The sequence below is a fragment of the Eubalaena glacialis genome, chromosome 9, assembly GCF_028564815.1.
Source record: "Eubalaena glacialis isolate mEubGla1 chromosome 9, mEubGla1.1.hap2.+ XY, whole genome shotgun sequence".
NCBI classification, from domain to species: domain Eukaryota; kingdom Metazoa; phylum Chordata; class Mammalia; order Artiodactyla; family Balaenidae; genus Eubalaena; species Eubalaena glacialis.
This window is the reverse complement of record NC_083724.1, coordinates 68,982,739-69,008,380: the sequence shown is the minus strand read 5'-3', so window position 1 is coordinate 69,008,380 and position 25,642 is coordinate 68,982,739. Positions and strand designations below refer to the sequence as shown.

Genomic DNA, 25,642 nt, shown 5'->3' with positions numbered 1-25,642 from the left:
AGATAAAATGGTGGAAATAACTGCCAGGGAGCAGAATAAAGAAAAAAGAATGAAGAGAATTGAGGACAGTCTCAGAGACCTCTGGGACAACATTAAACACACCAACATTTGAATTACAGAGGTCCCAGAAGAAGAAGAGGAAAAGAAAGGGTCTGAGAAAATATTTGAAGAGATTATAGTCAAAAACTTCCCTAACATGGGAAAGGAAATAGTCAATCAAGTCCAGGAAGCACACAGAGTACCATACGGGATAAACCCAAAGAGAAATACGCCGAGACACATATTAATCAAACTATCAAAAATTAAATACAAAGAAAAAATATTAAAAGCAGCAAGGGAAAAGCAACAAATAACATACAAGGGAATCCCCATAAGGTTAACAGCTGATCTTTCAGCAGAAATTCTGCAAGCCAGAAAGGACTGGCAGGACATATTTAAAGTGATGAAAGTGAAAAACCTACAACCAAGATTACTCTACCCAGCAAGGATCTCATTCAGATTCGATGGAGAAATTAAAGCCTTTACAGATAAGCAAAAGTTAAGAGAATTCAGCACCACCAAACCAGCTTTACAAGAAATGCTAAAGGAACTTCTCTAGGCAGGAAACACAAGAGAAGGAAAAGACCTACAAAAACAAACCCAAAACAATTAAGAAAATGGTAATAGGAACATACATATCGATAATTACCTTACATGTAAATGGATTAAATGCTCCAATCAAAAGACACAGACTGGCTGAATGGATACAAAAACAACACCTGTACATATGCTGTCTACAAGAGACCCACTTCAGACCTAGGGACACATACAGACTGAAAGTGAGGGGATGGAAAAAGATATTCCATGCAAATGGAAATCAAAAGAAAGCTGGAGTAGCAATTCTCATATCAGACAAAATAGACTTTAAAATAAAGACTATTACAAGAGACAAAGATGGACACTACATAATGATCAAGGGATCAATCCAAGAGGAAGATATGACAATTGTAAATATTTATGCACCCAACATAGGAGCACCTCAATACATAAGGCAAATGCTAACAGCCATAAAAGGGGAAATCGACAGTAACACAATCATAGTGGGGGACTTTAACACCCCACTTTCACCAAGGGACCAGGTTTTATACTCATAATCTGACCATCTTTTGTGCTGACTGGCTTCCAATTTTGACCTTCCTTTCCATTTTAGACAGCATTTTATCAGTACACAGCTTTTTTTAATAGAATGACAAGCACTAATGTTGTTGCTTTTCTTCTGAAAAATGATTTTGTCCTCAGCATCCTTTCTCAATCTAGGAATAACAACTTGGAGATGGAATTAAGACAGCTTCATTACTTTTTAAGAAATGAAAGCCTGCCTCTGCTCAATGTCAAATGCTTCAGGAAGATTTTCATTTCAGAACGAGGGTAACTTGATTTGTTTGTATTCCATCCAAGGCCCAGGCTGGATTACATCTCATCTCGGAAACTGCTGAGAAACCTCTGGGCATTTTGGAAGGCTCAACCAGAATACACTTTCACAGCCAGCTGAATTCAAATCAATAATTGCTGATATGAGCAAAGATTAGTATTCAGGAAATTTGTGACTGGTCATGGAGTATTTTGAGCCAGTTTATCTCAAGGAAAGGCCTAGTAAAATATTCTATCACTGTCAGTTTCTACTACTTTAGAAGCATAAACTTCACAAATAGAAAGACTCTGCTTTGTTGTGATGCTGATAGAATATTAACATAAATACTACTTTACATTTCTTTTTCTGAGAGAGATTTCAAACAAGTTTGGATGAAAACCTATATATATGTATATTTATGTGTATACATATACATATATGTATGTAGATTATGTATATACACATATACATATGTGTGTGTGTATATATGTGTGTGTGTATATGTATTTATATATATATATAAATCTTCCAGACACACTCTCTGAGAGAGTCTGGAAGATTTAAAGAGATTTTCTACTAGAAAGAGCCTGTCAGTCTGGTTTTCTTTTTTCCACTGTAATAATTTTCTTCTTAATAACAACTGTAGCAGCCAAACTCCTAAACCTAGGGGCCGCTCAGTTAGGAATAGGAGGCTGAAACTGGTAATTCCATTTCTTTTACAAAAGAAAATTGGACAACAGGAGACTTGTATGCTGTAGAAACTGCAGTCATTTTAAAAAAAATCATCTATTCCCATGTTTGCACTGACCGTCATTACTTCCATGGCCTTTGCACTGTACCGATATTTTGAAGCCATTCTTCTATTTCTCCTCAAGTGTGAAACTTAAGCCATTTACCTGGAGTTCTAAAACTGAAGCTCCTCTTCCTGGTTGCTTTTTTTTCCTAAGAAAGAAAAAATCTCCAGTGGAAAATAATCTATAGGCCAAGCACCAAGGAAAACAGTGACGAGTCATATCCTGCGGCATCCACACCCCTCCACTCCCCAAAACAGGCATATTGGAAAAACCCCCTCAAATGAAATTCCTTCTTCTGCTCTTTTTGTGAATTCCTGACTTCCTGGTGAGCCAGTTAGAAGTTTCAGTTTCTGTTTCCATCTCATCTAACCCGAGCTCTGTCCAAACTGCAACTCCCATCAGCCATACTTTCTGCAGCACAGGCAAATTTTGCTGCAATGCATTTACAAAACATCTGTAGAACTAATGAAACATCAGAGGCTCTGGAAAGCACATGTTGGGGTTTGGAATCAATGGAGAAAGAATTCCTGACAGAAAACGCTCACTTTGTGATTCCTTGAGAAAACTGGAAAGTTAATAGATTAATATGGCTTAGAGTTTGCTGAACAAAAACCCCAAACTGCAATTGATAATACAGAAGCTGGAAGAAATGACTAGTTCACTTCACGCCACAATCAAGCCTTTGGTTTTAGGAGAACTTTCCTAACTCTTCTTTGGTTGACCATGGTGCCATCTGAGCCAAGAAAGAAAATTTGCTGAAATGGTTCTGAATGAACTTCCAGAGGACTTTGGGTGTGTAATTTACATTCCTGTCCGACGCTCATGATCGGGTCATTTCTCTCTCAAGTGCCATTCAGATACTGCGGGATGAATGTTTGGAATAGAAATCTAAAACATTCTCTCTGACACAATATTATATTTTCTTCTTTCCTACATTCTTTTTTCTACTTTTGCTCACATTAAATTCCCTTTACCCAGAAGAAGTATTAGAATGATAAGCTCTTACTATCTCAATATTTTAATTTGCAATTATTTGATGTTGCATCCATGCATTATCAATTTGTAAGGATACATGAAACTGAAAACAAGACTCTGTAGCTCTTTAGGGTGATCCTTTTACATAACAATGATCTTCCCAGTTAGACTGTAAACTTGCTGAAGGCAGGAATTATGCTTTCTATTTTTGAACTACCTACTGTTGGCATTGCAATAATCCCTATGCATGCCATTTAGAAGAAAATGTAATAGATGTGGACAAATATTTAAGAGAGGGTGAAAGGCTTTGGAAGTATGTTTTGTTTTAAATCTTAGATTACTCATTTACTTGTCATCTGTTTCTTAAAAACATACATAGGATATGCAATAAGCACAGGAGTGGGGGTGGGGAGGGGGGAGGGTGGAGGGAGGGGGAGAGAGAGAGAGAAATATCTAGTTACTTAAAATTTCCAAGTGGTTTCAAGTTCTGGGACTTTATTCTTTTCTTCAGTTCAAATGCATACCACCACCCACCCTCCTCCACACTAGGAGATAAATTTTGTCAAAACACCGCACCTATGACTCAGATCCATTTTTTAAAGCTACAGCTCTCTCAATTACCATATCTCTGTATCTTCAACAGATAACATTCCCTCTAGTTTTAACCTGTAGCTGTAGCTATAGGTAGCAGCTTGAATGATTGGAACAGTTTCACGAGTTTTGCAGTTTGGCAGTAAATCATTTTGAGGGTCTACTTATGGTCCTGATAATCCTTTTCCATCATTAAAGTAAAGCAAACCAACCCGGCGTCCCAGCAATCCAGAAGCAACATAATTGCTTAATGTAGATTCACGCCAAGCATCAGCAGATTTCCTTCGCATCTATACCTGACTCAACACTCAAGGACAACACTCAACAGGGGCCAGGAAGCCTTGTAAGCAAGGCATAGGTGGCAACCAGCAAGTTAACTTGCTGCTTTGAAATGACTGTCTCCCATCCACGTGTACCAATTTCAACAGCTCCCTATTCGATTCTCAGCATCTCCCAGTAGGTATCAGCGGAGCTCACTACCGCATAGCCCTCTGCCTCTTGGCTTATGGAAGAACCTGTTGCTTTCTCATGGATCTTAAGTTCTAATCCTGCATGCTTATGTTTCCTTTATAATCTACTGAGGAAGTGAGATAAAAAACAACAACAACAAAATATCTGACTGCTCAACATTCTCTGCATTTAATCAGATACCAAGTCTCATCACTTCCACTTCTGAAATGTCTCTCTTCCACTCCCACCCTCTCCAATCCCTACTTTCACTGCCTTAATTCTGGTTCCAGCATTTCATGCCTGGCGTTTTGCACTAGGCTTCCCATCTGATTTTCGGACCTCAGCCTCTCCACCCACCAGTTTGTCCTCCACACTGCTGCCCGTTACCTTTCTAGAATGCAGAGCTAAAGTTCACTCCCTAAGGGGGCCCTGTGGTTCCACTGCCTGCCTAGAGCTGGTGGCATCAAGTAATAGATTTCAGATGGGCTGTGAGGACTCAAACTGTATGCAACATTTTGGGTGTATGTGTGTTATTATCATGCTTCTGGAAAGAGGATTCATAGCTTTCATCACGTTCTCCACAAAAGGTTAAGAACCACTGAGTATAAGATAAAGTCCAAATTATTAGAGTGGCATACAACACCCTTCCTAACCTGACCCTAAATCAACGTTCTAGACTCATTTCTGTCACACCTGATCACTCACATCCTCGACACTCCAGTGACAGGGCACTGCTGCCTACTCAGACAAGCTGCTTGGGCACCTCTGATATTCTGTTCATGAGCCTACTGTTGCCTAGATTGCCTTCCTCTCCGTGTTCCTTGCATCTTTTTCCTTCTTCGACTTGTGTACTTCTGCTCCTGCAGCTCCCATGCCATCTTCTCGCGCAATGTTCTCTAATCTCCAGGTAGAATCAATCACTGCCTCTCCTGTGTACCCTGAACATATTGCTAGGACTTGATACGCATGGCTATTTTAGCATTTGTCAGCCACTGTACTGTAGTTACTTATTTATACATCTACCCTAAAGAATGGACAGTGTGTTTCCTAAGGGCCATGACAAAGATGAACATGCCTTTGTACCCACAGTGCCTCGTAGAACACCGGATATGTAATCGGTCTCAGTGCATATTCATTGAATGAATAATTAACACAAGGCAGGCCAGGACAAGTTGTAGTTGAGTGTCTAATTCACAACCGATGTCAGCTTTCACTCTCATTTATATACATTCAGATTCTCTGAAGACAGGGGGGGAAATCTATATGCAGAAACTGCAGATAAGTAAGGGAATGGAAGAGGAAAAAAATTAATCTGACTCATGGAAGAAAAAGAGGATCACATTTCTGCTTCTTCAAGTGTCTTTTTATGCCAACTTGAAATTTACCCAAAATGTTAAAAGCTGACTAACCTGTCACATCTTGCCTTAATTTAGCCTAATTCAAATCCTAGATGCTTATCTGCCAAAGAATCCTCATCACTGAGTAAACAATAGTCAGTCCTTCCGCAACACCTGGGAAGCAACACTTCGTGGAGATGAGTGTGCTGGGTTGAGGAGGGAGTCCTGACTTGATCAAAGGCATAGGCCTCTACCAATAGAAAAGTAAAAAAAGATGAATTAAATTGTATTGTCATTAATTAAATTGTATTGTCATTAAATTGTATTTTCATTAAATTGTGTCAAAGGGCATTCCATTTGACACCCCTAATTTCTTAAACAGGGCTTGATACAGAGATCAATGTTCAATGGATGTGTAGTGTTTGACTTTTTTGTGAGCAATTTTAACTTTACAGTGCATCACAGAACAGATATAGATAATACTGATGGCAAAACTTCTAAAGAGGGACACAGGCTGGGGGTCAGGACTTGGCCATTGTGGGATTTTGGGCCAGATACTTTCTGAAACATCCCTAGCCATAAATATGTCTACAATTCTAAAGGAGCCTATCTCATTTAAGCATATTTACAAATAAATTTTCTAACTTGGTGACGAGACATGAACATTTGCTCAATTTAACTCAGGATTGCTATAAAAATTGTTTAAAAAATAGAAGTTCTAAAATATGAAAATGTTGACAGTACTAAATTGCTAAATGAAATTCAAGTAGAGATGATCCTACGGCTTCAGCTGTAAGAATCATTTCATTAAAAGTAATTCTTGAAACAAAGAATCTCTAATGGGGACTCCTTTCCTTTACAATACAATTATCAGCATCCAGAACCTCTGTCAAATCATTGTGACTCCTGAATAATAAAAAAAAAAAGCTAAACTATACACTGTATTTTTGTTGATAAATGTGTATTATTTATTTAAAAATCACTAAGTACGGGTAAGCAAAAATTTCCCAAATGATGAGATAAAAGTTAGCTTTATATGATGGTTTTCAGTTTCTATATTGACTTATTTCCTATCCAGGTGGTAAAGAATAATGGTTTTTCATTTTATGCTGTTTCTACTAATGGCTATATCAGTAATTTTCATGACAATTTATTTTGTATCAAAACAGAAACTGCTATTGTGGTTCTCTACGAGTATAACTTCTAGTGGTTATTTAAAAAGACATTCTGATTTCTAGGCATATTTTCAACAAATTATTAAGTCCTTTATCAGTAACAGTTGAGAGTCAGTAGCCTTCATACAGCTTTTGCTGTCTTAACTACAGCAATGAGGGCAGACGTTCCCTAGTGAAACGATGCTGTCTTTCATAAATAGCCTACAATTTTTCTTTAATATTGTAGGGAGTAGACTGTAGAATAAGTCCCTTATTTTAAATCACTGCAAGAAAGACTTTGGTTTTCTAAAAGGGCTTGCCTTTCTCAGTCAAGTATAGTTTGTCACTGTTGGTAAACAATACTGATCTACTTAAATTGAGATGGAATATAACATTGGTGATTAAAGACATATATACCAGTTGTATCTTTCTATCTCCCAGTCAAGTTCATGAAAAGTATTTACGTTTCTGAGCTGGCTAAATTCCCTGTACTGTTAGCATTTTGAAATCATAGTTGAAAAATATCAGTCAGTATTGTATACATGGGAAGTAATGCAGTCTTTCATTTGTAAATTAAATGACAATGTCAAGGAGCCATTAGTGAAACCTTTTATAAATGTTTATTAGCATATGAAACATAATATGGTTTTTGTGATTCTCGTGAGCACTTCTCTGACCCTCAATGCTTGATAAAGTAGAAGCAAATACAGTTTCCCTGAGAATTCATAAAACTTAATTTTTGCTTTCAATGTTGCAAGCATTTTGAGTCTGTCATCGTTTTGTTTTCAGCAAGAGGAATTCTTTTTCCTTCAGCATCATTCAATGTTATTTAATGGTAGGGATAATATTTGTATGCATTGCATTAATCATGGTTAGCAATGTGAAAAGTTAATAGGCTGATGCTTCGAGTAATGTTATAATCACTAAAATGCCTCAGGAATATATTAAAATGGATCTTGGCCACAGACAATATCAAGATTGCCGAGATGCACCACAGGCATCTTTTTTAAAGCCTGTTTTGTAATAAGCAGAGAAAGTGAAGGTGCTAAATCATGCTTTACTACCCCATTGGCCTCACAGCCTGTCTGTCTCTGGTGCTGGGCCTCAGAAATCAATTTCACACACGGCTGCTATCAGCATTCTTTGAGCTATTAAGACGAGAGCACTTTCTCCTCTTTTTATTAAAACAAGCTCACTTTTATCTCACGGCTCCAGCTTTGTGCTTTGCTGCCTTTACTTTCCACTTTGTTAGTGGTAAGCGTTAAATTGTCTTCTGCCTCCTTTCCTTTCACTTCTGAACTTCTTGAAAGGCTAATCCATGCCCACGGCACCCACTTCCTCAATACTCCCAATTTCTTTAACGCTTCGTCATCTGCCTTCTGCCCTGCCACTTGAATGATGTGGCTCCTCTGAAATTCATCAGGAGCCTGTAACTCACCACATCCGAGGACCTTCCCTCAGACCTCCCTGTGGGACGTGACCCCCTGGCTTCGCTGGCAGTGACTCCTGGCCGGTTCCTCCCCTGCCTTTTCTTACTCATCCTGACTAGTAAATGCCGGAATCCTCAAGATTCTTTCCTTGGGCCCCTGCTCTTCTTTCTACCCTCCTGTTGATCTCACCCACTCTCCCTTGCCTGCGCTCTTCTCTTTGTAGATGAGAGACAAAAACATCTCTACCCCAATCTCCAGGCTTCTGTTTCGACTCACCTGGATGCCTCCGTGGTACCTTAAACTCAACATGTCCAAAACCAAACTCAACTCAATTTGAGTCCCCAATCCTTCCTTTAGCAGTCCTTCCTCTTAACCCAGTTACAGATATATAAACATTTCTATAAAACATTTCCCCTACCTTCAGCCTCTCCATCCTCCACCTCAACCCAGGCCATCCACACACATATACCCAAACAATTACCTGTACTAGATGTTTTACTTTGGTGATGTACCTCCTTTCTGTTCCCTCTTTTCCATTCCAGCTGCCAGCGCCCTAAATCAGATTCTTCTTACTGTCATCTGTATAATACACAATTGGTACCTCAGTCTGCTTCCAGCCTGGCAGATCGGTTCCCCTGCAGCATGGCTCTCCGTGTGTCAGAACAGCCAAAGACAAAGTTGGAATGGTGGTCTGAGAGAGGGCCTTGAGTTCCAGCTGAGGGATTGCGCCTTAAGTAGACAGCTGAAGCCAATGAAGGCTTTTGAGCAGGGCATGATATGATGGGAGTTTTACAGTTTTCAAAGTGCTTACACATATTTGTTTGATCCTTATAATGTCCCTATAGCAGACATAGCAGGTTTATGGGCATTTTAGAAAAAAAGAGACTACTAAGGTTGGCAGACAGAGAGTGCTATAAAAAGGATAAGAGAGAAATCCACCTTACAACCGCTTCCCCAACAGATAAGAGGACTTTAGAATCTCTTTATGTCTAACTCAGTAAGTGGGACAAGGAGAGATAAGAGTCAGTCAGTCATCTGGACAGGAATTAAACTTAGCTGTTTGAGGAAAGCTGGGGAACATAAGACCGGATACTTAATCTATTACAGTGGCCATCCAGAAGAAGAAAATAAAGAAAATAAAGGATTATATGACTAGTATATGTAGAAGACTGGATACCCTCAGAGTATCTGTTTTTTTTTATTTCTTCAAATCAGGCTCAGAAAGGTTCTAATTTCTATCTTGTAAAAAATGTGCATGGTTCCTATTTTTGAATAAAAAATTTATGCATTCAAATGGCTTATAGATTAGACTTCAGATTACACTACACCCTATTAACAGGAAGAGTTCCAGGTCTCTTTGTGCATGCTACCTAACATAATAGGAAAATCATCTTCCCATTATACAGCATAATCCTCCCTTTCTCTTTTTCTTTGTCTCTCCCTCACATACACACACGTATTTACAATTTACAAAGTGCATTCACATCAACTGTATGAGTTACTGGAACTGGTATAGCATCTCTATTTTAGGGAAGAGGGTCTCCTAAGTTTTGTTTTGTTTTTTTTTTGAGGTGGAGAGGGTTCTATAAAATATCTTCAAATAAGAGACAAATCCCCTAACAGGTGAGAGGTGTTTAGAATCTTTTAAATATGCAGTTGGATCAATGGCTATCAACTCTGACTGCATACTCAAATTACCTGGGAACTCAAGAAAAATCGCCCATGTCTGAGCCCTACCCCAGACCACCTGAATCTGAATCTCTTGTGGGAGGGAGCCTGGAGGCTGCCCGGACATTTTTAGTTCTCAGTTCCAACAGTGATTTGGATGCAGGGGAGGGTTAGAACACTGAATTAGGCAAGCGTTTACAAGTGAACTCACAGTGTGACTTTTTTGAACCCACCTTTATCCTTATTCTGTTTTATACTCCCTGGTTTCAACAGACTCCAGACCTCCCCCTGCTCATTGAAACGGAATCTTAGTTTTTCTTCTCAGTCCTCTTCTTTGAGATTACATGGCAGACTCGAGTTACCAAACAAAGCTGTCAGCTACCCTGAATCCAGGAAAAGATGAGATTGGTTTCTGGGAATGAGATAGAAAATTTCAGCCTTTGTAGGAAGGGAGTACTGAAACCATCTGATGTTTACTGGGCACTTGCTACATGTGTTAGGTATTGGGCTAAGTAGGTTGCATGGCTCATTTGATTAAATTTCACAATAATCCTTTGAGGTAGATGCTGTTGTTGGTCCCTGTTTTGCAGATAAGGAAACTGAGACACAGAAAATAATAGGAAGGTTACACTGGTGGAGCCAGGATTTGAGTCCAGGCAGTCGGGCTCAAGAATCCCTGCTCTCAACAACTACACCAGTGAGTCTCAAACTCGTGTTTATCAGGATCACCTGGAGAGCTAAAAACAAGTACACAGAGGCCCAGGCCCGTTGAAGTAAGCAAGAGCATCCTGGGCCTTCATAATTTTAATAGGCGCTCAGCTGATTCTGATATTGACCAAAGATCAGCAGCTACCACATTATACTATATTGCTTACAGGTAAAAAAAAACTGAAGGTACATTTAGATTAAGAAGAAAAGAGATCTTCGGTAAGGGGGCTTTGACCTTTTTATGGGACAGAAGTAAGTTGAGCTCAAGGTACAAAGTCTCAGTGTCTCAGACTGGCAAGCAAAGACAGGAGCCAGGGCTTCCCTGGTGGCGCAGTGGTTGAGAGTCTGCCTGCCAATGCAGGGGACAGGGGTTCGAGCCCTGGTCTGGGAAGATCCCACATGCCGCGGAGCAACTGGGCCCGTGAGCCACAATTACTGAGCCTGCGCGTCTGGAGCCTGTGCTCCGCGACAACAGAGGCCGCGATAGTGAGAGGCCCGCGCACCGCGATGAAGAGTGGCCCCCGCTTGCCACAACTGGAGAAAGCCCTCGCACAGAAACGAAGACCCAACACAGCCATAAATAAATAAAAATTAAAAAAAAAAAATTAAAAAAAATAAAAGACAGGAGCCATCTGCATCAGAGGATTGTGAACGGGAGGAGAGGGTCGGGGGTCCATAATCCTATTTCTGTAACTGAATCTCAAGCTTTGCTCCCATCATTTAGACACTGGAAGGACCCTGGTACACCATTCCACCAAATCCAAGATGACACAGATTGAAGTCACATTATTTTATGTACCATTAAGAATAAAAAAAGAGCCACCCATTAAACAGTGACCTGCTGTCAATTATAAGACGCATCAAAGTTTCTAAAATCAGAAAAATTATGTATCTTAGGATCCATGAAATACGGTACAAGCAGTGAACTCTAATGAATTTGGTTCTGAAACCGTGGAAATCATTCAGCAAGTTGGGGAGGCTCCTGCTGACAATCCAAATAACATAGTCCCAACAACAGGGAAAATAGTCTGTACTGCATATTTTAATATAATTTGTTTGCTATAAGAATTGAGTACGTGTACACTAAAAGTAGAGGCATTCATGCCACCTTTTACGTTTTAGTACTCCGTTTTCCTATCTATACAAGGATGTGGTAAGGCTTATCTGAGATGACATATAGAAACAAGTAGCACAGTACCTAGCACATAGGAAGACACTAAAAATCACATTTTCCCCCTTTGCTAAGTCTGACGAGATTTCTGTGTTGTTTGCAGTCAAGTTGGGGGAAGAAGGAAGGAAAGGAAAAGTAGTAAATGTCCAAAATTAGAATGAAAGTCAGAAGGACCATACGTTTTAAAACATTAATACCTGTTTGATGCTGTTCCAAAGTAAGTCTACTTTATGAGGTGAGGCCAAGCTATAATCAATTCTGTACTAATGCTGAGTAAATTGGAGACTATTCCTAATTAGGAGAAGAAATGATATACCCACAGGATTCCAATGGCTGATTAAAAATCTGATGCCTTAGCAACTGGATTCATAAAGAAAAAATATAAAGAATATAATTATGTGACATTTAACTCACACTTTCTTTAATAAAACTTGCGGGTTATTTTTTTCAGTCACATTATGCTTTTAGTACAAAATGATGAATTGATGAATTTCAGATATGGCTTGATTTTTTTCTGAAGACCACAATTACTATTCCATCAGGGCAGCTAACTTAAATTTAGACACTGAATGCAGCATCTTTTACTGGAGTTTCAGTTGCTTTCAAAGGGAACTCCGCATGTGGAGCCCATTTTAGATAATGTGGAGCGCTGCAAGAATTAGGGCAAAGATATTTGCTGGCTTCCCGTGGAAAGATTCATGACTGTGACATGAATAAGAGTTGAATAAATCACTGTCTGGTGAGAAAACAGATAAATAACCACAAGTGGGAAAACACTGCCGTCTCTGAGGACAACAATCACCCCAAAGTACAAAAATGACTCCCCACGATGGCCTTTGTGTTACGTGAGGTCATAAAACTTTCCAAAAAGTGCAGGAGTGCCCCTTTGAAATAGCCTCTATGTATTTGGAAAGGTTCACTGAGAGTGAATAAAGGGTTAAGTCACAGCAGTGTGGCAATCTCTTCAGAAAGGTTGAGCCTGAATTCTCTCTTTCCTGAGAGAATGACAGAAAGTTCTTCAGGTTTTAAAGACTGAGACATTTGTTACTCCAGAAGGCCTTTTATAGTTTAGTAAAAAAAAAAAAATCTCTGACTGTAGGGAAGGGATTGAACAGGGAAGCCTTGAATAAAATGATTCACTCCTTCGCACATTCCTTCTGCATACAATTGAGCACCTACTCAGTGCCAGGGTACAGGCTGTCTGCTGAGCAGGGAGACCTAAAGGGCACACAGCTGGTGCTATAAGAGCCTCTGAGCCCAGAGGACCACAGGGCTTTTTCCTGCAAGTGACTATGTAGCCGTATAGGTGGATCTTTCCCCCTCTTTTCCATCACTGGGGCTGCTGCCGTCTTCATGGCTTCTCACTATCAGTGGTGTCATCATCAAATGGCCTTCCAGCCTCCATTCTCGGGGTCTCTCCACTCTGTGTGGCCAGCACAGATGTCCTTCTAAAACACAAGCTTGGGCCAAAGCTCCCAGGCATGGCATGCCAGGCCCTGCAGGAGCTGTTATGCTCTGGCCACTGGGATTCATTCACGGCTCCTTGGACTCAACTTTTTTTCCTTCTTCTGTGCCTCTGCCCGTGCAGGTCCCTCTGCCTAATGCCCCCTTTCCCTCTCTTGTCTACCTGGTGAACCTCCATTGATCTCCTAAGGTTCACTTTAAATGTCCCATCTTTTAAGTCACCCTCACTGACCCACCTAGAGGCCGAGTGATTCTCTGCCTAGCACAGATCCTGGGGCACTGCAGCAAATAAATGCCAAATTCCTTCTCTCGTTTTCTTCCTTGTGCTGCTGTGGCATCTTATATCCTCCACTCAGCCTCAGTCTGTGTTACCCTTTTTTTTTAAAAATAAATTTACTTATTTTATTTATTTATTTTTGGCTGCATTGGGTCTTCCTTGCTGTGCGCGGGCTTTCTCTCGTTGAGGCGAGCTGGGGCTACTCTTCGTTGTGGTGCGCGGGCTTCTCATTGCGGTGGCTTCTCTTGTGGCGGAACACGGGCTCTAGGCACGCGGGTTTCAGTAGTTGTGGCACGCGGGCTTCAGTAGTTGTGGCTCGTGGGCTCTAGAGCACAGGCTCAGTAGTTGTGGTGCACAGGCTTAGTTGCTCTGCGGCATGTGGGATCTTCCCGGACCAGGGCTCGAACCCGTGTTCCCTGCATTGGCAGGCGGATCCTTAACCACTGCGCCACTAGGGAAGCCCTGTGTTATCTTTTAAAAACTTTTTTTAGAATCTGTGAGCGTCCTCGGGGGCGGGGCTGTGTCTCGTTCATCGCTGTGTCCCAGGGAAATTGTCTGGCTTAGAGCAGGTCAGTCTAACAAAGTTTTTCACTGATATGAAGAATAAGGAGAGCAATAAGGTCCCTGGTTAGTTTTCCATAGAGCTAAATGTGTTTAGTTTCTCTTCTGAAATTATATACTTGAAACTTTGGGCTTATTCAAATAACCTTTCATTTCTTGCACCGCTGGTGAAACAAAATGGCATTGTTGGGACAAGAGTGAACCCTGCCTGTGTTCAAAGCTGCACTCCGCCACTACTAGCTGAGTAACCTAAAGCAAGTTATATAATCTCTCTGTGTCTCAGTTTCCTCATCTGTAAAATGGGATAAATAATTATAACTACTTCCTAGGGTTGTTAGGGCAATTAGATAACTTAACATATGGAAAGTATATCTCACATTGAAGCAAGCACTCTGTATAGTATTAACTATTATTACTTCACTTATGAAACTTAGGTGATAGAATTTTATTTTATTAATGTCCTTACCTAATAAAATTAAAACATTAGAAACTATGTTTTCCATACTTCCTGCCTACCTGCAAACACAATCTTATTTCATTTTGAAATTTTAATGGTCTACAACATCCAAGGTCTGGGAATCACTTCTTTCAATTATCTAGAACTCTAAAATGGACATAACGGACAGGGTTTGGGTCCCAGCACCACCAAACTGAAGTTAGCGAAGTTAGCAAATTTAGCAAACTACCAGGGGTAAGAATGCCTGCCTTGGATTAAGGCAGGTTAGGACTGGTCATAGGGACATGGCAGAGGTGTTGGAAAATCAGAACCCCTCCTAGCAGAGAACTGAGAACATGCTGACTGTTTGCCAGGTGATGCTCAAAGATTTCTAAAGGTCCTTCATACTAATGGTTTCCCCAGAGCAAGCTAAACCTTTTGAGGAAAAACCTACTGTAATTAGTGCTCTATATGCTGTTGACTGGTTTTTTATTCACTTGAATGAGGGGCTGGTGTAAAGGTTTCCCTGCTTGAGCATATTTCTAAGATGGAAAAGACAGGTGTTTATGTATCAAATAAACAGAGACCAAGTAATACACTCATTAAGCTTTGGTTTCAGTATGACTAAAAAAGAGGATTCCAGCAAAAAAAGAAAAAAAAAAAAAAAAAAAGGCATAGCTCAAAGAAGTGACCTTAAATATAAATCTTCAGAGTTTTAGAGTTTTTCTAACACATTCTTTCTGGAATCACTATAAATAATGAATTAATGTGTCTATTTCTTTAGGCAGAGATGCCCTTACATCAGCAATAGTTAAATATACAGTTTAAAGAAAATAATATCATGACAGCAACATAAAACCAATGGAACGTACTGGCCAATTAATTCCTGTCCTCCCCACTCCCGATCTCAAATCCTTTCTGATGTTACATGTAGAAAGACCCATCTTTAGAACCATGTCTGTTTTGTTCAACACAGTATACCCTGTACCCTGCACAGGGCCTGATATACAGCAGGCTCTCAATGAATATACTACTTTGCACTGGGGGATGGGAAGGAAGCTAACACTTCTTGGAGACCTACTATGTGCAAGGTCCCCCATGAAGTCTTTTTCACATATACATCACCATTTTGTATTTCACATTCACACTGTTCATTGATATGGAAAGCAAGAGAAATGAAGCTTATTGATATGTTGTAGGTCTAGGGCAAGACATAAACTTTATAGACTTCAGTCCCCTCTTCTTGCCAGGTCACCCCAATGTTTATAAACCAACAATGATCCTCGAGTTTTAACTCAAGATGATTTTCCATCAGCTTCATTGCTTCCTCGGTTTCCACTGCATGTGACATTTCAACATTTCAACCTTTCTCTACCAAGGCCGGCTCGGCTGACTCTTATACAAAGGTCCTCAGGGGCCACACAGTATAACAGAAAGAGAATGAACTCCTTCTCAAAGGAGTATGGACTCAAAGGAAAGAGATCCAGATTCCAGGCTCTGGATCCTACCTACTAGGTGTTCCTGGCAAATATGTCTCCAATCTCTTTGCAAACATTTATATGTTAAATTCAATTATCTGTGAAATCAAAGGGCTGGAATAGGTGATAAATTCATTTATTCAAACAACAAACTTATATTGAACATTTTCTGTAAATCAAACTCTTTGTCTGGTGCTGGGGATATAAAGATATCTAAGACAAAATAAAACCAAAGTTCTGCCTTCAAAGAGATCCCAGTCAACTGAGGTCACATTTTATGCTACCTCAAAGATTCTTTTTAATTTGAAAACACAATAAATCTATGTCCTGGGAATCCAAATGTCAATTAAACTCACTCTTTAACAGTAATTTCAAAGCATGTTTGCTATCTTAGACCAGGCACAAGCCCCAAAGTAAAAGTGTATGGCACCTGGTCTGGATGACAAATGGTTATAATAACTGTAATAAAAAAAACAGACTATTTCTAAAAAGCTTTCTTCTAAATCTCACTGCAGCACCTAAACAGTAGGAGTTCTTATTGTTTCCATCACCCTTTTTCATTTCTGGTTCTATTGATGAAGTACAATATTTGAACAATACTCTGGCAGACTTCAAATGGTAAAGTGGGCTGAGAAATCAGACACCCTACCATACTTTACTAAGGGAACAAAGTGAGGTATATTTATTTTATTGGACAGTTTGAATTTATTATAGGTTGCTCTAATTTCCTGTCTCATTTCTTCAGTGCTCTTGGAATTTATGTCAGGATGTCTTAGGTTATCACTCTCCTTCCCTCCATTGTCCTAACATTTATGCCAACAGACTGAACTGACTTAGAGAAAGTCCCCAGACGAAAATTGAAGGGGAAAATAACCAAAAGTTTAGTTGGAGAAGGGCAGAACCTTTGGAAAAAAATCTGAAAAAGCAATGAAGATGAAAATGGAAACTCTGTGAAAGTTAATGTAGTGTAGAATTGGCGAACATACCACTTATTTCTTTAAACAAATAGAAGAACCCGCTTATGAGGTGCACCCAAATAATTCACAGGTGGTGAAACTATTAGAGTCCTGCAATTTCTTGCTTCAGAAGTGGACTAAGTCTCCAGTATTATAAATGGCGTATGCTCACATGCGTGACTGCTCTGCTATTCCCTTTCTCTGAACTATCCCCCCCTTCCATGCACAAGGTCTTTTGGGTTTTGTTGTAATTAACTTATTTTAATAAGAACTTTAGATAAAAATCTAGTGAGGTAGGGAGATGCAACCTACTATACTAATTGCACTTACAGAATTATAATTCCAAATGGAATATGCTTATTTTTTGCCTGGATTTTGGTTATTATAAAATAAGCACAATGGAGTAGAAACTACGTAAGATTGAAGTCTGCCATCATGATGCCCCAATGATAGTGGGCAGATGAAAACTCCCTAGATATTGGTCGCACACAGTTAATGATAATTCTCGCAATGATAAATATTTGCTTTGAGAAAAGTTTTTCCCAAAGAATTTATCTTAACTAAGACACTGTTATAGTGTGTTCTGCTGCACAAATTGATATTCTGAACTATAGAAATTGGAAAAAAATTTAATGTTTGAAGTCAAATACTGACTGATAATATCCATGAAGATAATACACTGATAATCTGTGGGAAGCCCTAATTTACATTTACACATGGATGAGAGGATTAAACTGCCAGTGTCTAAGCAGGAGGGGAAAAGCAAAATGAGCCATCCTGTGGGGTAATTGAAAGTAATTATATACATCAAAAAACTATTCCCTACAGAAGAGTTTTTTGAAAATTTAAAAAAAAAAAAATTGACAACAGAATGTCCAACAACCTTCCAAGCTCCTCACTGCAAGGACTGCGCCTTAAATTATCTTCCATGGGGCTTGGCTCTGTGTTGGGTATACAGTTGGTGATAGATAAGTGATTTTCACATGAATGAAAGTCATCACTTGAAATTTTATAGTACTTTGGAGTTGACAAAACACTTCAACATCTAATGCTGCGTTTTCCTCTCAAGGTATCCTGGAGAGTTAGGAGAGATGGACAATCGTGCATGGATGAAGAGACAATAGCTTCAGCGAGTTATGTGACTGGGCCACGATCATAGGGCTGGAATCAGTGTTAGAGCCCAGATGGTCACACTCTAAAACCAGGGCTCTTTCCTGACACCTGGACACCTCCTAGAAAAATGTATCAAAGATGGTTGAGACTAGATATACTCAAGAAGTGTGTCTTACTTTATAAGTTGTGTGTGTGTGTGTGTGTGTGTGCATGCACGCGTGTATGAGTCTGTTCCCCCTCTCTGTCACTTGTTCACTCCTTTATTTTCTGACATCTCTGGAGCTGCACTGGTGGTGTGCCTCAGTTTCTGCTTCTTGGTATCCTTTTCAGACCCTTGGGTCTGTGTGGTTCTGTGTCCTTGGCCAGGTTGTGTGGTCCTGTCCTGCTCCATGAGATTCCAACTGTTTACCACAGCCCTGCCTTTTCCACCCCCCTTATTTTTTACTGCTCTACCCACTCCTGGATTTTGTTTGAAAAAAGGACTTGGACCCATTTTCCCATTTTTCCACATACCTGCAAGTACTTAGAGAACTCTAGGTATACAATAAGTTGCAAACCACAAAGACTAAACCACCATTAGGGTGACATGGCATGTCCTTATTTTAATTTTCTCATATAATAAATGGAAAGTGGTATTAGTACTTACTTATAAGCATTCATTTCATCTAAATGTGAAGCAATGTTATTTAAAAAGGTTTTCAGTATGACAAAGAACACCTTCCCGCAACTATCAGTGTTTTAACACAACGAGGGTTTATTGCTTGCTCGTGGTTAAACGAATGTTCACAAATATAATTCTGTGAGACTGGCTGGCATGGCGGTGTGGGGCTCTGCTCATTCAGGGATGAGGCCTTCCATTTGGTGGCTTGACTATTTTCTAGAGTCTTGAAGTTCTTTACTGGATTCTCTGCATCCAGCAGGTGTATAAAGAGAGAGTTCTTGCTTACTTGGAGGATTATGTGGGAGATGTCAGGCCTAGAAGTGCCATATATCACTTCTAACGACATTCCATTGACCAGAACTCAATCATACTGCACCAACTAATTACAGAGAAAACTGCGAAATAAAGTTTATCTTTGTGCCCAGTAGTAAAAAGAAATGAATTTTTGGTGAATCTACAACATTATCTCTGCTATAATGAGAAACTTTCCAATTTTATAAAACTGTGGCTAATATAAGTATCATTTTCTGCCTGAGGACAAATTTTGTAAAAGGAAAAAATACTTGAGAACTAAACGGATTTAAAAAAAGATATGAAACATGCAAAATTCATTCTAATTAACAATGGCAAAAAGGATCGTCATTCAATTGTTTTTCATCGTGTGGAGAGGAAGAAAAACAGAATATGTATCTTCTCTTTTGAATGTCTTAGGCTTATTGATCTGGTCTTACTAAAACCAGAATTGGTGAAATGCTTCACATGAAATGGATGTTCACACATTCCCCTTGCTACTTGTGCTTTACCCTTTTCTTATATTTTCTTACCAAGTCATTCATATTCATCCATTTATCCATTCATTCAACAACATTTACTGAGACCAGGCATTCTGATAAAGGTAGGAGAAACAAGTCACTCCTTCTGCTGTCACCCACAACCTTGTTGACTAGACAGAAACCTAAGTACAGTATGAGAAATAAATACAAGGAAGCACAAGAACTAGAAGAAATTACATTTAAAAATATTGTCAAGAATACAGTGAATTATGTACGCCTCTGACAAACAATTACTAAATACTGACTGTACACTGGTGGAATTTAGGGTGGGGCGGTCAAACAAAAATTACGGTTTTTCTTCAAATAAAGGTTACAGTAGTGACTGAGATAAGATATATTTCTAAGACTGGAAGAGAGACTATTAACAAGTATAGGAAACTATTCAAACTGATTTATAAATACTGAGTTTCTGGAAATACAACAAACAAAAAGCCAGAGGTCACTGTTGTCTGTAGACTACTACCATTGGGACATCCAGACACAGCCAGAAAACGTCTAACTGCCCTACATGCTGGGTGCTCTCAGTTAGCAAAGTCCCTGGGAGGAGAAACCAGAACAGTTAAGCTTTATCCAATGTAGTTTTTAATCTTGAAGTTCAGGAATTGGGGAGATTTAGTCATTTATTTTTGAGCTCATGGAAAGAAGGGGTTGATAGCAACAGCATACCCAGTTAGCAGGCAGGTTCCCCACCCAGCTGTGCTGGCCTATTTCATTTAGGATCCTTTCGGACTTACATCACCTCTGCTATGCCAGTCCTAAGCCGCTCGTGAGCCAGTCCTGCCAATCAAGCCAAAATTCAACCACTTGGTATGGCTTTTATGATGCAGACAGAAGATGACATGAACTTGTCTCATTCTGGTGAAAACACAAAGTTTGAAGCCAGCTCTCTAGATGAAGAAAATTAGTAAAAACAGCAAGACTCTCAAACTTGATTTAGACACATTTTCCTGTGATTATCTCAGCATGCTTCACCAGTAGGTTATTCATGATGAGTCAAGGAATGCTCTCACTCAAGAAGAGACCATGGTCCTCCTGCTACAAAGAGGTCACTTCTGGGTCACTCTACTCAGGAGACCACAAGAAACAGTAGAATATGCACAAGGAGGGAAGGGTAGAATGAAACTTACATAATTAGACCTGGAACCTAAAATAGACAAATTAAAAGCAGAGCTGTCACTTGACCAAAAAAACGAGATATATATATGAAGTCGGAAAACCCCGAACATGTGGAGAATTAGAGAATCATGTGAGTCTCTTTACATCCTTTGCTCTCTGAATTTAGTTCACAAAGAGTTATGATGCCTGTATATACAACACATTCTACCGGGTACTGGGGGAAATGCAGAAATTCACAGGACTCTGTATTTTTTCCTGAATGAGTTTAAAATTATATTTTGATTAAGCCATAATAAAGGGGAGAACCAAAATACCAATCCATGTTTCATGCAAACATAAATCCTGTGCAAAATGTACCAACAAACTGGGTTAAAAAAGGAGTAGCAAGGACGGGGGTTAACCACACTTCACTGATTAAAATTGCACATAAAATTGCACATTGTTATAAAGATATAAGAATGAACTCTGTGCACTCCTAAGTTCGAATAATAGCCTACCATGTGGTCTGCTAGAGATTTGCTTTCCATTTTATTCACACATATTGGTAAAGGGGAACCAACATGTATTAACACTCCTATAAATGCACAAATACATTTATTTATTCATTCTTTCTTTCAAAAGTCTTTAATATATCCACAGAGTCTTTCAAGGAAAAACTTGCCTGGTGTAACAGGATTCTTTTGTAGTTCACTAGTGACCACTATTGGACATACTTTCCTCAACTTATATGAAGCCACAGAACTGGTTCACATGAAAATAATAACGGGGGCCAGAAAGTCGTCCTGAAACAGACTGAAACGCTAAAAACAGGAGAAAACAAAAATGTAGCTGACCATGTCTAGACAAAATCGTCACCAAAACATGAAGTTAAATAATGTTTAAAGAAATGCCTCACTACGTTCTCCAGATTTACATGAAATATCCTTAAGCTTGACTTAAAGACAATGTAGGCATAAGAGTAAGAAATAGATGTAAACAGTTATAGAAAGGTGTTTGTGCATGCACAGGGACGGACACACACACACACTTATTGGAGCAGGCCACAGTCTGCTGTAAGTAAGGAATTTAACATTCATTCCACAAGCTAATGGTGCTTCTCGCCATCCAAGATAGATCCACTTAGATAATAGTGGAGGAGAGTGCCAGAGCGACCAAAGGGAATGGGCTATTGTGTTTGACTAGTTTCCATGTATAAATTAGTGCAGAGAAGAAAAAGAAATTCAACAGAAAAACACATGTACTTTATCATAATTCTGAGTGTTACCCTTGCAACTGCCACAATAGCAGGCGAAACAGCTTAAAACCACTTAAAAGAAACAAAAAGCAAATGCAGATTTGATTAAATGCTTTTCTGACAAGAAGTGATTTGACTTCAAGTTTGGATGGACACAATATGTCAATGGCCGGTCATGGTTTTTGCCACATTCCTTTTGAGCTAAACAATTGGGACAAAGGAGGGAGAAGGGAAAAGGGGAGCAGGGTGGGGAGATGGGGAAGGTTGGGTTACATGGCTTACTTTGACCTGAATATCAGAATAAAATCTCTTGCTCAGTACTACTGTCCTACTCTGTCCAGAGTAAAAAAAGAAGTCTATGATGTTTGAGCTTTGCATGAAAATGTGGGTGGTGACCAAAAATAGATATAAAAGACACAGGGACTTCATTGTCTCAGGAATAATGCTCCAGTGGGAAAGGGTCTTGGTAAAACTGAGGGTGAACAGCATACAATATTTGTATACACTCAAGAACCAAGTCATGATACAGACGATTCTGCTATCAGTGATATGAAGGCTGTTTTGAAGTAGAAACTGGGCTTTGCCACTAAACAAACAGGTTGTTTTCCAAGCAAGTAAAAAAAGGAATCTTTAAAAATTGCTTAAATTAATTCTAAGAGTAGACAGACTCTTATAATGTATAAAACAATTATAGGAAAAACAAGCCACCCAGTTCAATTTCCTGATCCAGACAAAAGGTTGAGCTGAAAATGTCACACTTCCGGTTCTAAGTCAACTACTGATCAGGCTAGAGGTCACTTTCTCTTGGGCCAATAATTTACTTTTGGCTCAAAAGCTAAATGGGACAGTGAATGAGCAAGTGTGACAAGTGCCCTTAATGTTGCACACATCTTTATTGGCCAAGATGAGGCAAAAAGCCTAAATACCTCCGACAAAGACTAAAGACCAACCTGTGTCATTGCTTCCATCATGGCTAAACATTTTACAACCACAGTACAAAGCAAACAAGTTATTTTCTCTCCATTATTTCACCTTTGAGTTCAAATATAAGCTTATTTCCTTATCTGTAGAATGGGTTTAAAGATGCCTTATTTGCAAGGTTATCGTGAGGATTCACTGTAATGCTTTTCAAACAACTGGCCTCGTGTTTGGCACATTCAGACACACAATACATGGCAGGTACTACTAACGCTGTTATTACTCTGCACAGGGATGTATCTTGGCACTCACCAGGCAGTTCTTTCCTTCCTAGCCTAACTCTCAGAATCCAAATTCATTTAAATACAGGTATAAAGCAAACCTGGGTCTTATTTCCTTTTATCCTCAGAATACAATTATTGTAATTTAAACAAAATGTTTTATGTTTCAAATCGGAAATAAGCAAACACTCCTTTTTATCCATATAAGCGTCATTATATGTTCAAACACATATATGAATATTCAAGATATCAAAGAGAAATATAATGCAATTTACCAAGTGGGTAGCAAAACAATCTATTCCTGAATGGGCAAGTTTTTCCAAAGTATAATGAGATCATACTTCTTTATGAAGATACCAAAAAAGTACTGTGTACTGGTAATTTGCTTCATGATGTAATTAAATGTGAAAATAACCCCTGCTTTTAAAAAAATACAAAGAGGGAAAGACGAGGCAAACCAATGGCGTGTACATAAGTAACACGTCCCATATGGAAAAAATGAGACACCTTTCATAAATTGCTTGCCCCACTAGTCATAAAGCACACCTAAACGTTCTGCTTTTTATATTCCTCAGAACAGCTAAAAACGTACAGTCCACTCATGCCTAAAGTTCAGTTTGCATTTAAATTTCTATGAGAACTTGAAAATACACTTCTATATATACAGCTTTTGCAATGCAGCATTATGACTTCTTGGCTACAATGATGCAAATCAGAAGTGGAATTGTTAACATATTTAATCACTCTCTGATGATGAGCCTTCCTGGAGTTTTAAAATTTGTGCTTAAATAGCTTGCTCCCCTTCTTCAAAATTATAGTGCAGATCAAATTTGTCAGAGTCTAATCAGAACAAACATCCCTTCATCTTCGACGAATCAATGCAACCTATACATGCATTGCATTTTTCCCTTTTTCCCTTCTTGCCTGGTTACCTTCTGAGGAAGGGCTGGCTCTCCATAAATGCGACAGGGAGAGCTACAAGCACGTTTGTTTGGACTCCGTGTGTGCAAATTTTGGAATCAAACCTTCAGATGAGGTTTACGAAGCTGCCTGCCCAGAACACTCTGGTTTTAAAAAAATGTGCATTGCTATTAATATTTTGAGTGTAGATTTTTTTTGGACAGTAAAGGTTCATTTTCTGCCCATAAAACCAAGTATGAGTCACAACGGAACATTTACTTCGAGTCAAAAATGCTGTGTGTGCTGACGTTCCAGAGCAGAGCATCTTATCGCTGTGACTGTGGAAAGAAGCTGCACAAAAAGTCAGCATTTTCTTCTTCTTCAAAAGCAGATCTGAGATCAAAGACCATAATCCTCAATTCATAAATACTAGCATTAACTTGTATCCGCAGATGACTTGCCGTAATTATGAGCTATAATCTGGGTTGGCCACAGAGAGGCTTTCATTCCCTCTTTTACCTGTTTCCCTAGCACATGTGCACAGAGGAAGGAGGACTCATAAAAGGTAGTGGGGGAAAGCCCCTCACAGCCCATCCTTCAAAAATACTCCAGGAATACTTCAGTGAGTGAGTTTGATTTCAGGACATCTGTTACCTAAATTCCAAGCATGCACACCACCGTTTATACAGCCCTCAGCTCACAAACTCCATGCAGTATGTCCCAAAGTTCATGTCTCAGTATGTCTCAGTATTCCTAGTTACCTCTAACTAATCCCACAAAGTCTTGCAGACTTTAATTTGCTTAGGAAGTTAGGGTTAAAATTCTGCAAGAGGCTTTTTTTTTTTTTTAAATCATGTAAATTATTTTACCTGGCGTTTGAAGAGAAAGATATACACAGGCACCCACACTCACATACACACACGTACACACCACCACAACAGCACCCAGACTAAATGGCCATAGCGATGTATTGAAATGAAAAGGCATTTACCAGGAGCAGGAAAGCCAGAAAGAGGAGCGGTGTGCCAGGAGTTGCCCGACGGCAGCATTCCATGCTTGGATCCTTGCCGGAATCCGAATCGGACACTGAATAAGCTGCTAAGTGCTCCTCTGCCTGCTGTCACATCCAGTACTGGTGCTAACACTCCGGTCCTGCCTATCAGCTTCCATCAGCCCCGCTCACATTTCCTGACTGAGGGGTGGGTGGGTGGGTGGATGGGTGGATGGGTGGGGGGTAAGCTGAATGGAATCTCTCTCGGAGCCGGCAGCCAGCCAATCAGGCTCCTGCTAATCAGACATGCTGAATAACAAAGCCAGGGGGACAGAGAAAGTGTAACAGTGCGAGCGAGAAAGGGAGGAAAGGACGAAAAAGAAACGAGAGCGGAGGAGCGCGCAGCAGAACCAGAAAAGAAATGCAAACGATGCAGAATTGCAAAAGATGAAGCAGAGCCCTGTGCTGTTAACTAACCTGGTTAGTTCTTTGTGAGATACATTTCTATTTGCCGTTTGCTTGTGCTGGTGCCTGTTGCTTTGTAAAGTACAGTAGCTCCCTGTGACTCTGTATTGTTCCATTCAGGAGAGAAACTTAATCCCTGTCAATATATAACATATGCCATAAAGGGAAAGAACCACAGACAAAAACTGACTTAATGTGCCCTTTAAACGTGTTCTGTACAACTGCTTTATGCCTCTTCCATAAAGTTCCTCTTTATTTTCCCCCTTGACTTAGAAAAGGGAGACTGTATA

At 39.6% G+C, this 25,642-nt stretch overlaps 1 protein-coding gene across 3 annotated transcripts in view; it reads right to left on the bottom strand.

The window, feature by feature from the left end:
• ADAMTSL1 (ADAMTS like 1) overlaps positions 1-25,080 on the bottom strand; it is a 465,052-nt gene extending 439,972 nt beyond the window's left edge. For all 3 annotated transcript variants that reach the window (XM_061200460.1, XM_061200461.1, XM_061200463.1), the window contains exon 1: positions 24,888-25,080. In XM_061200460.1, coding sequence (XP_061056443.1) covers positions 24,888-24,950 — 63 coding nt within the window. In that variant the 5' untranslated portion in view covers positions 24,951-25,080. The remainder of the gene's footprint in view (positions 1-24,887) is intronic.
• Between the last annotated feature and the right edge of the window lie 562 nt (positions 25,081-25,642).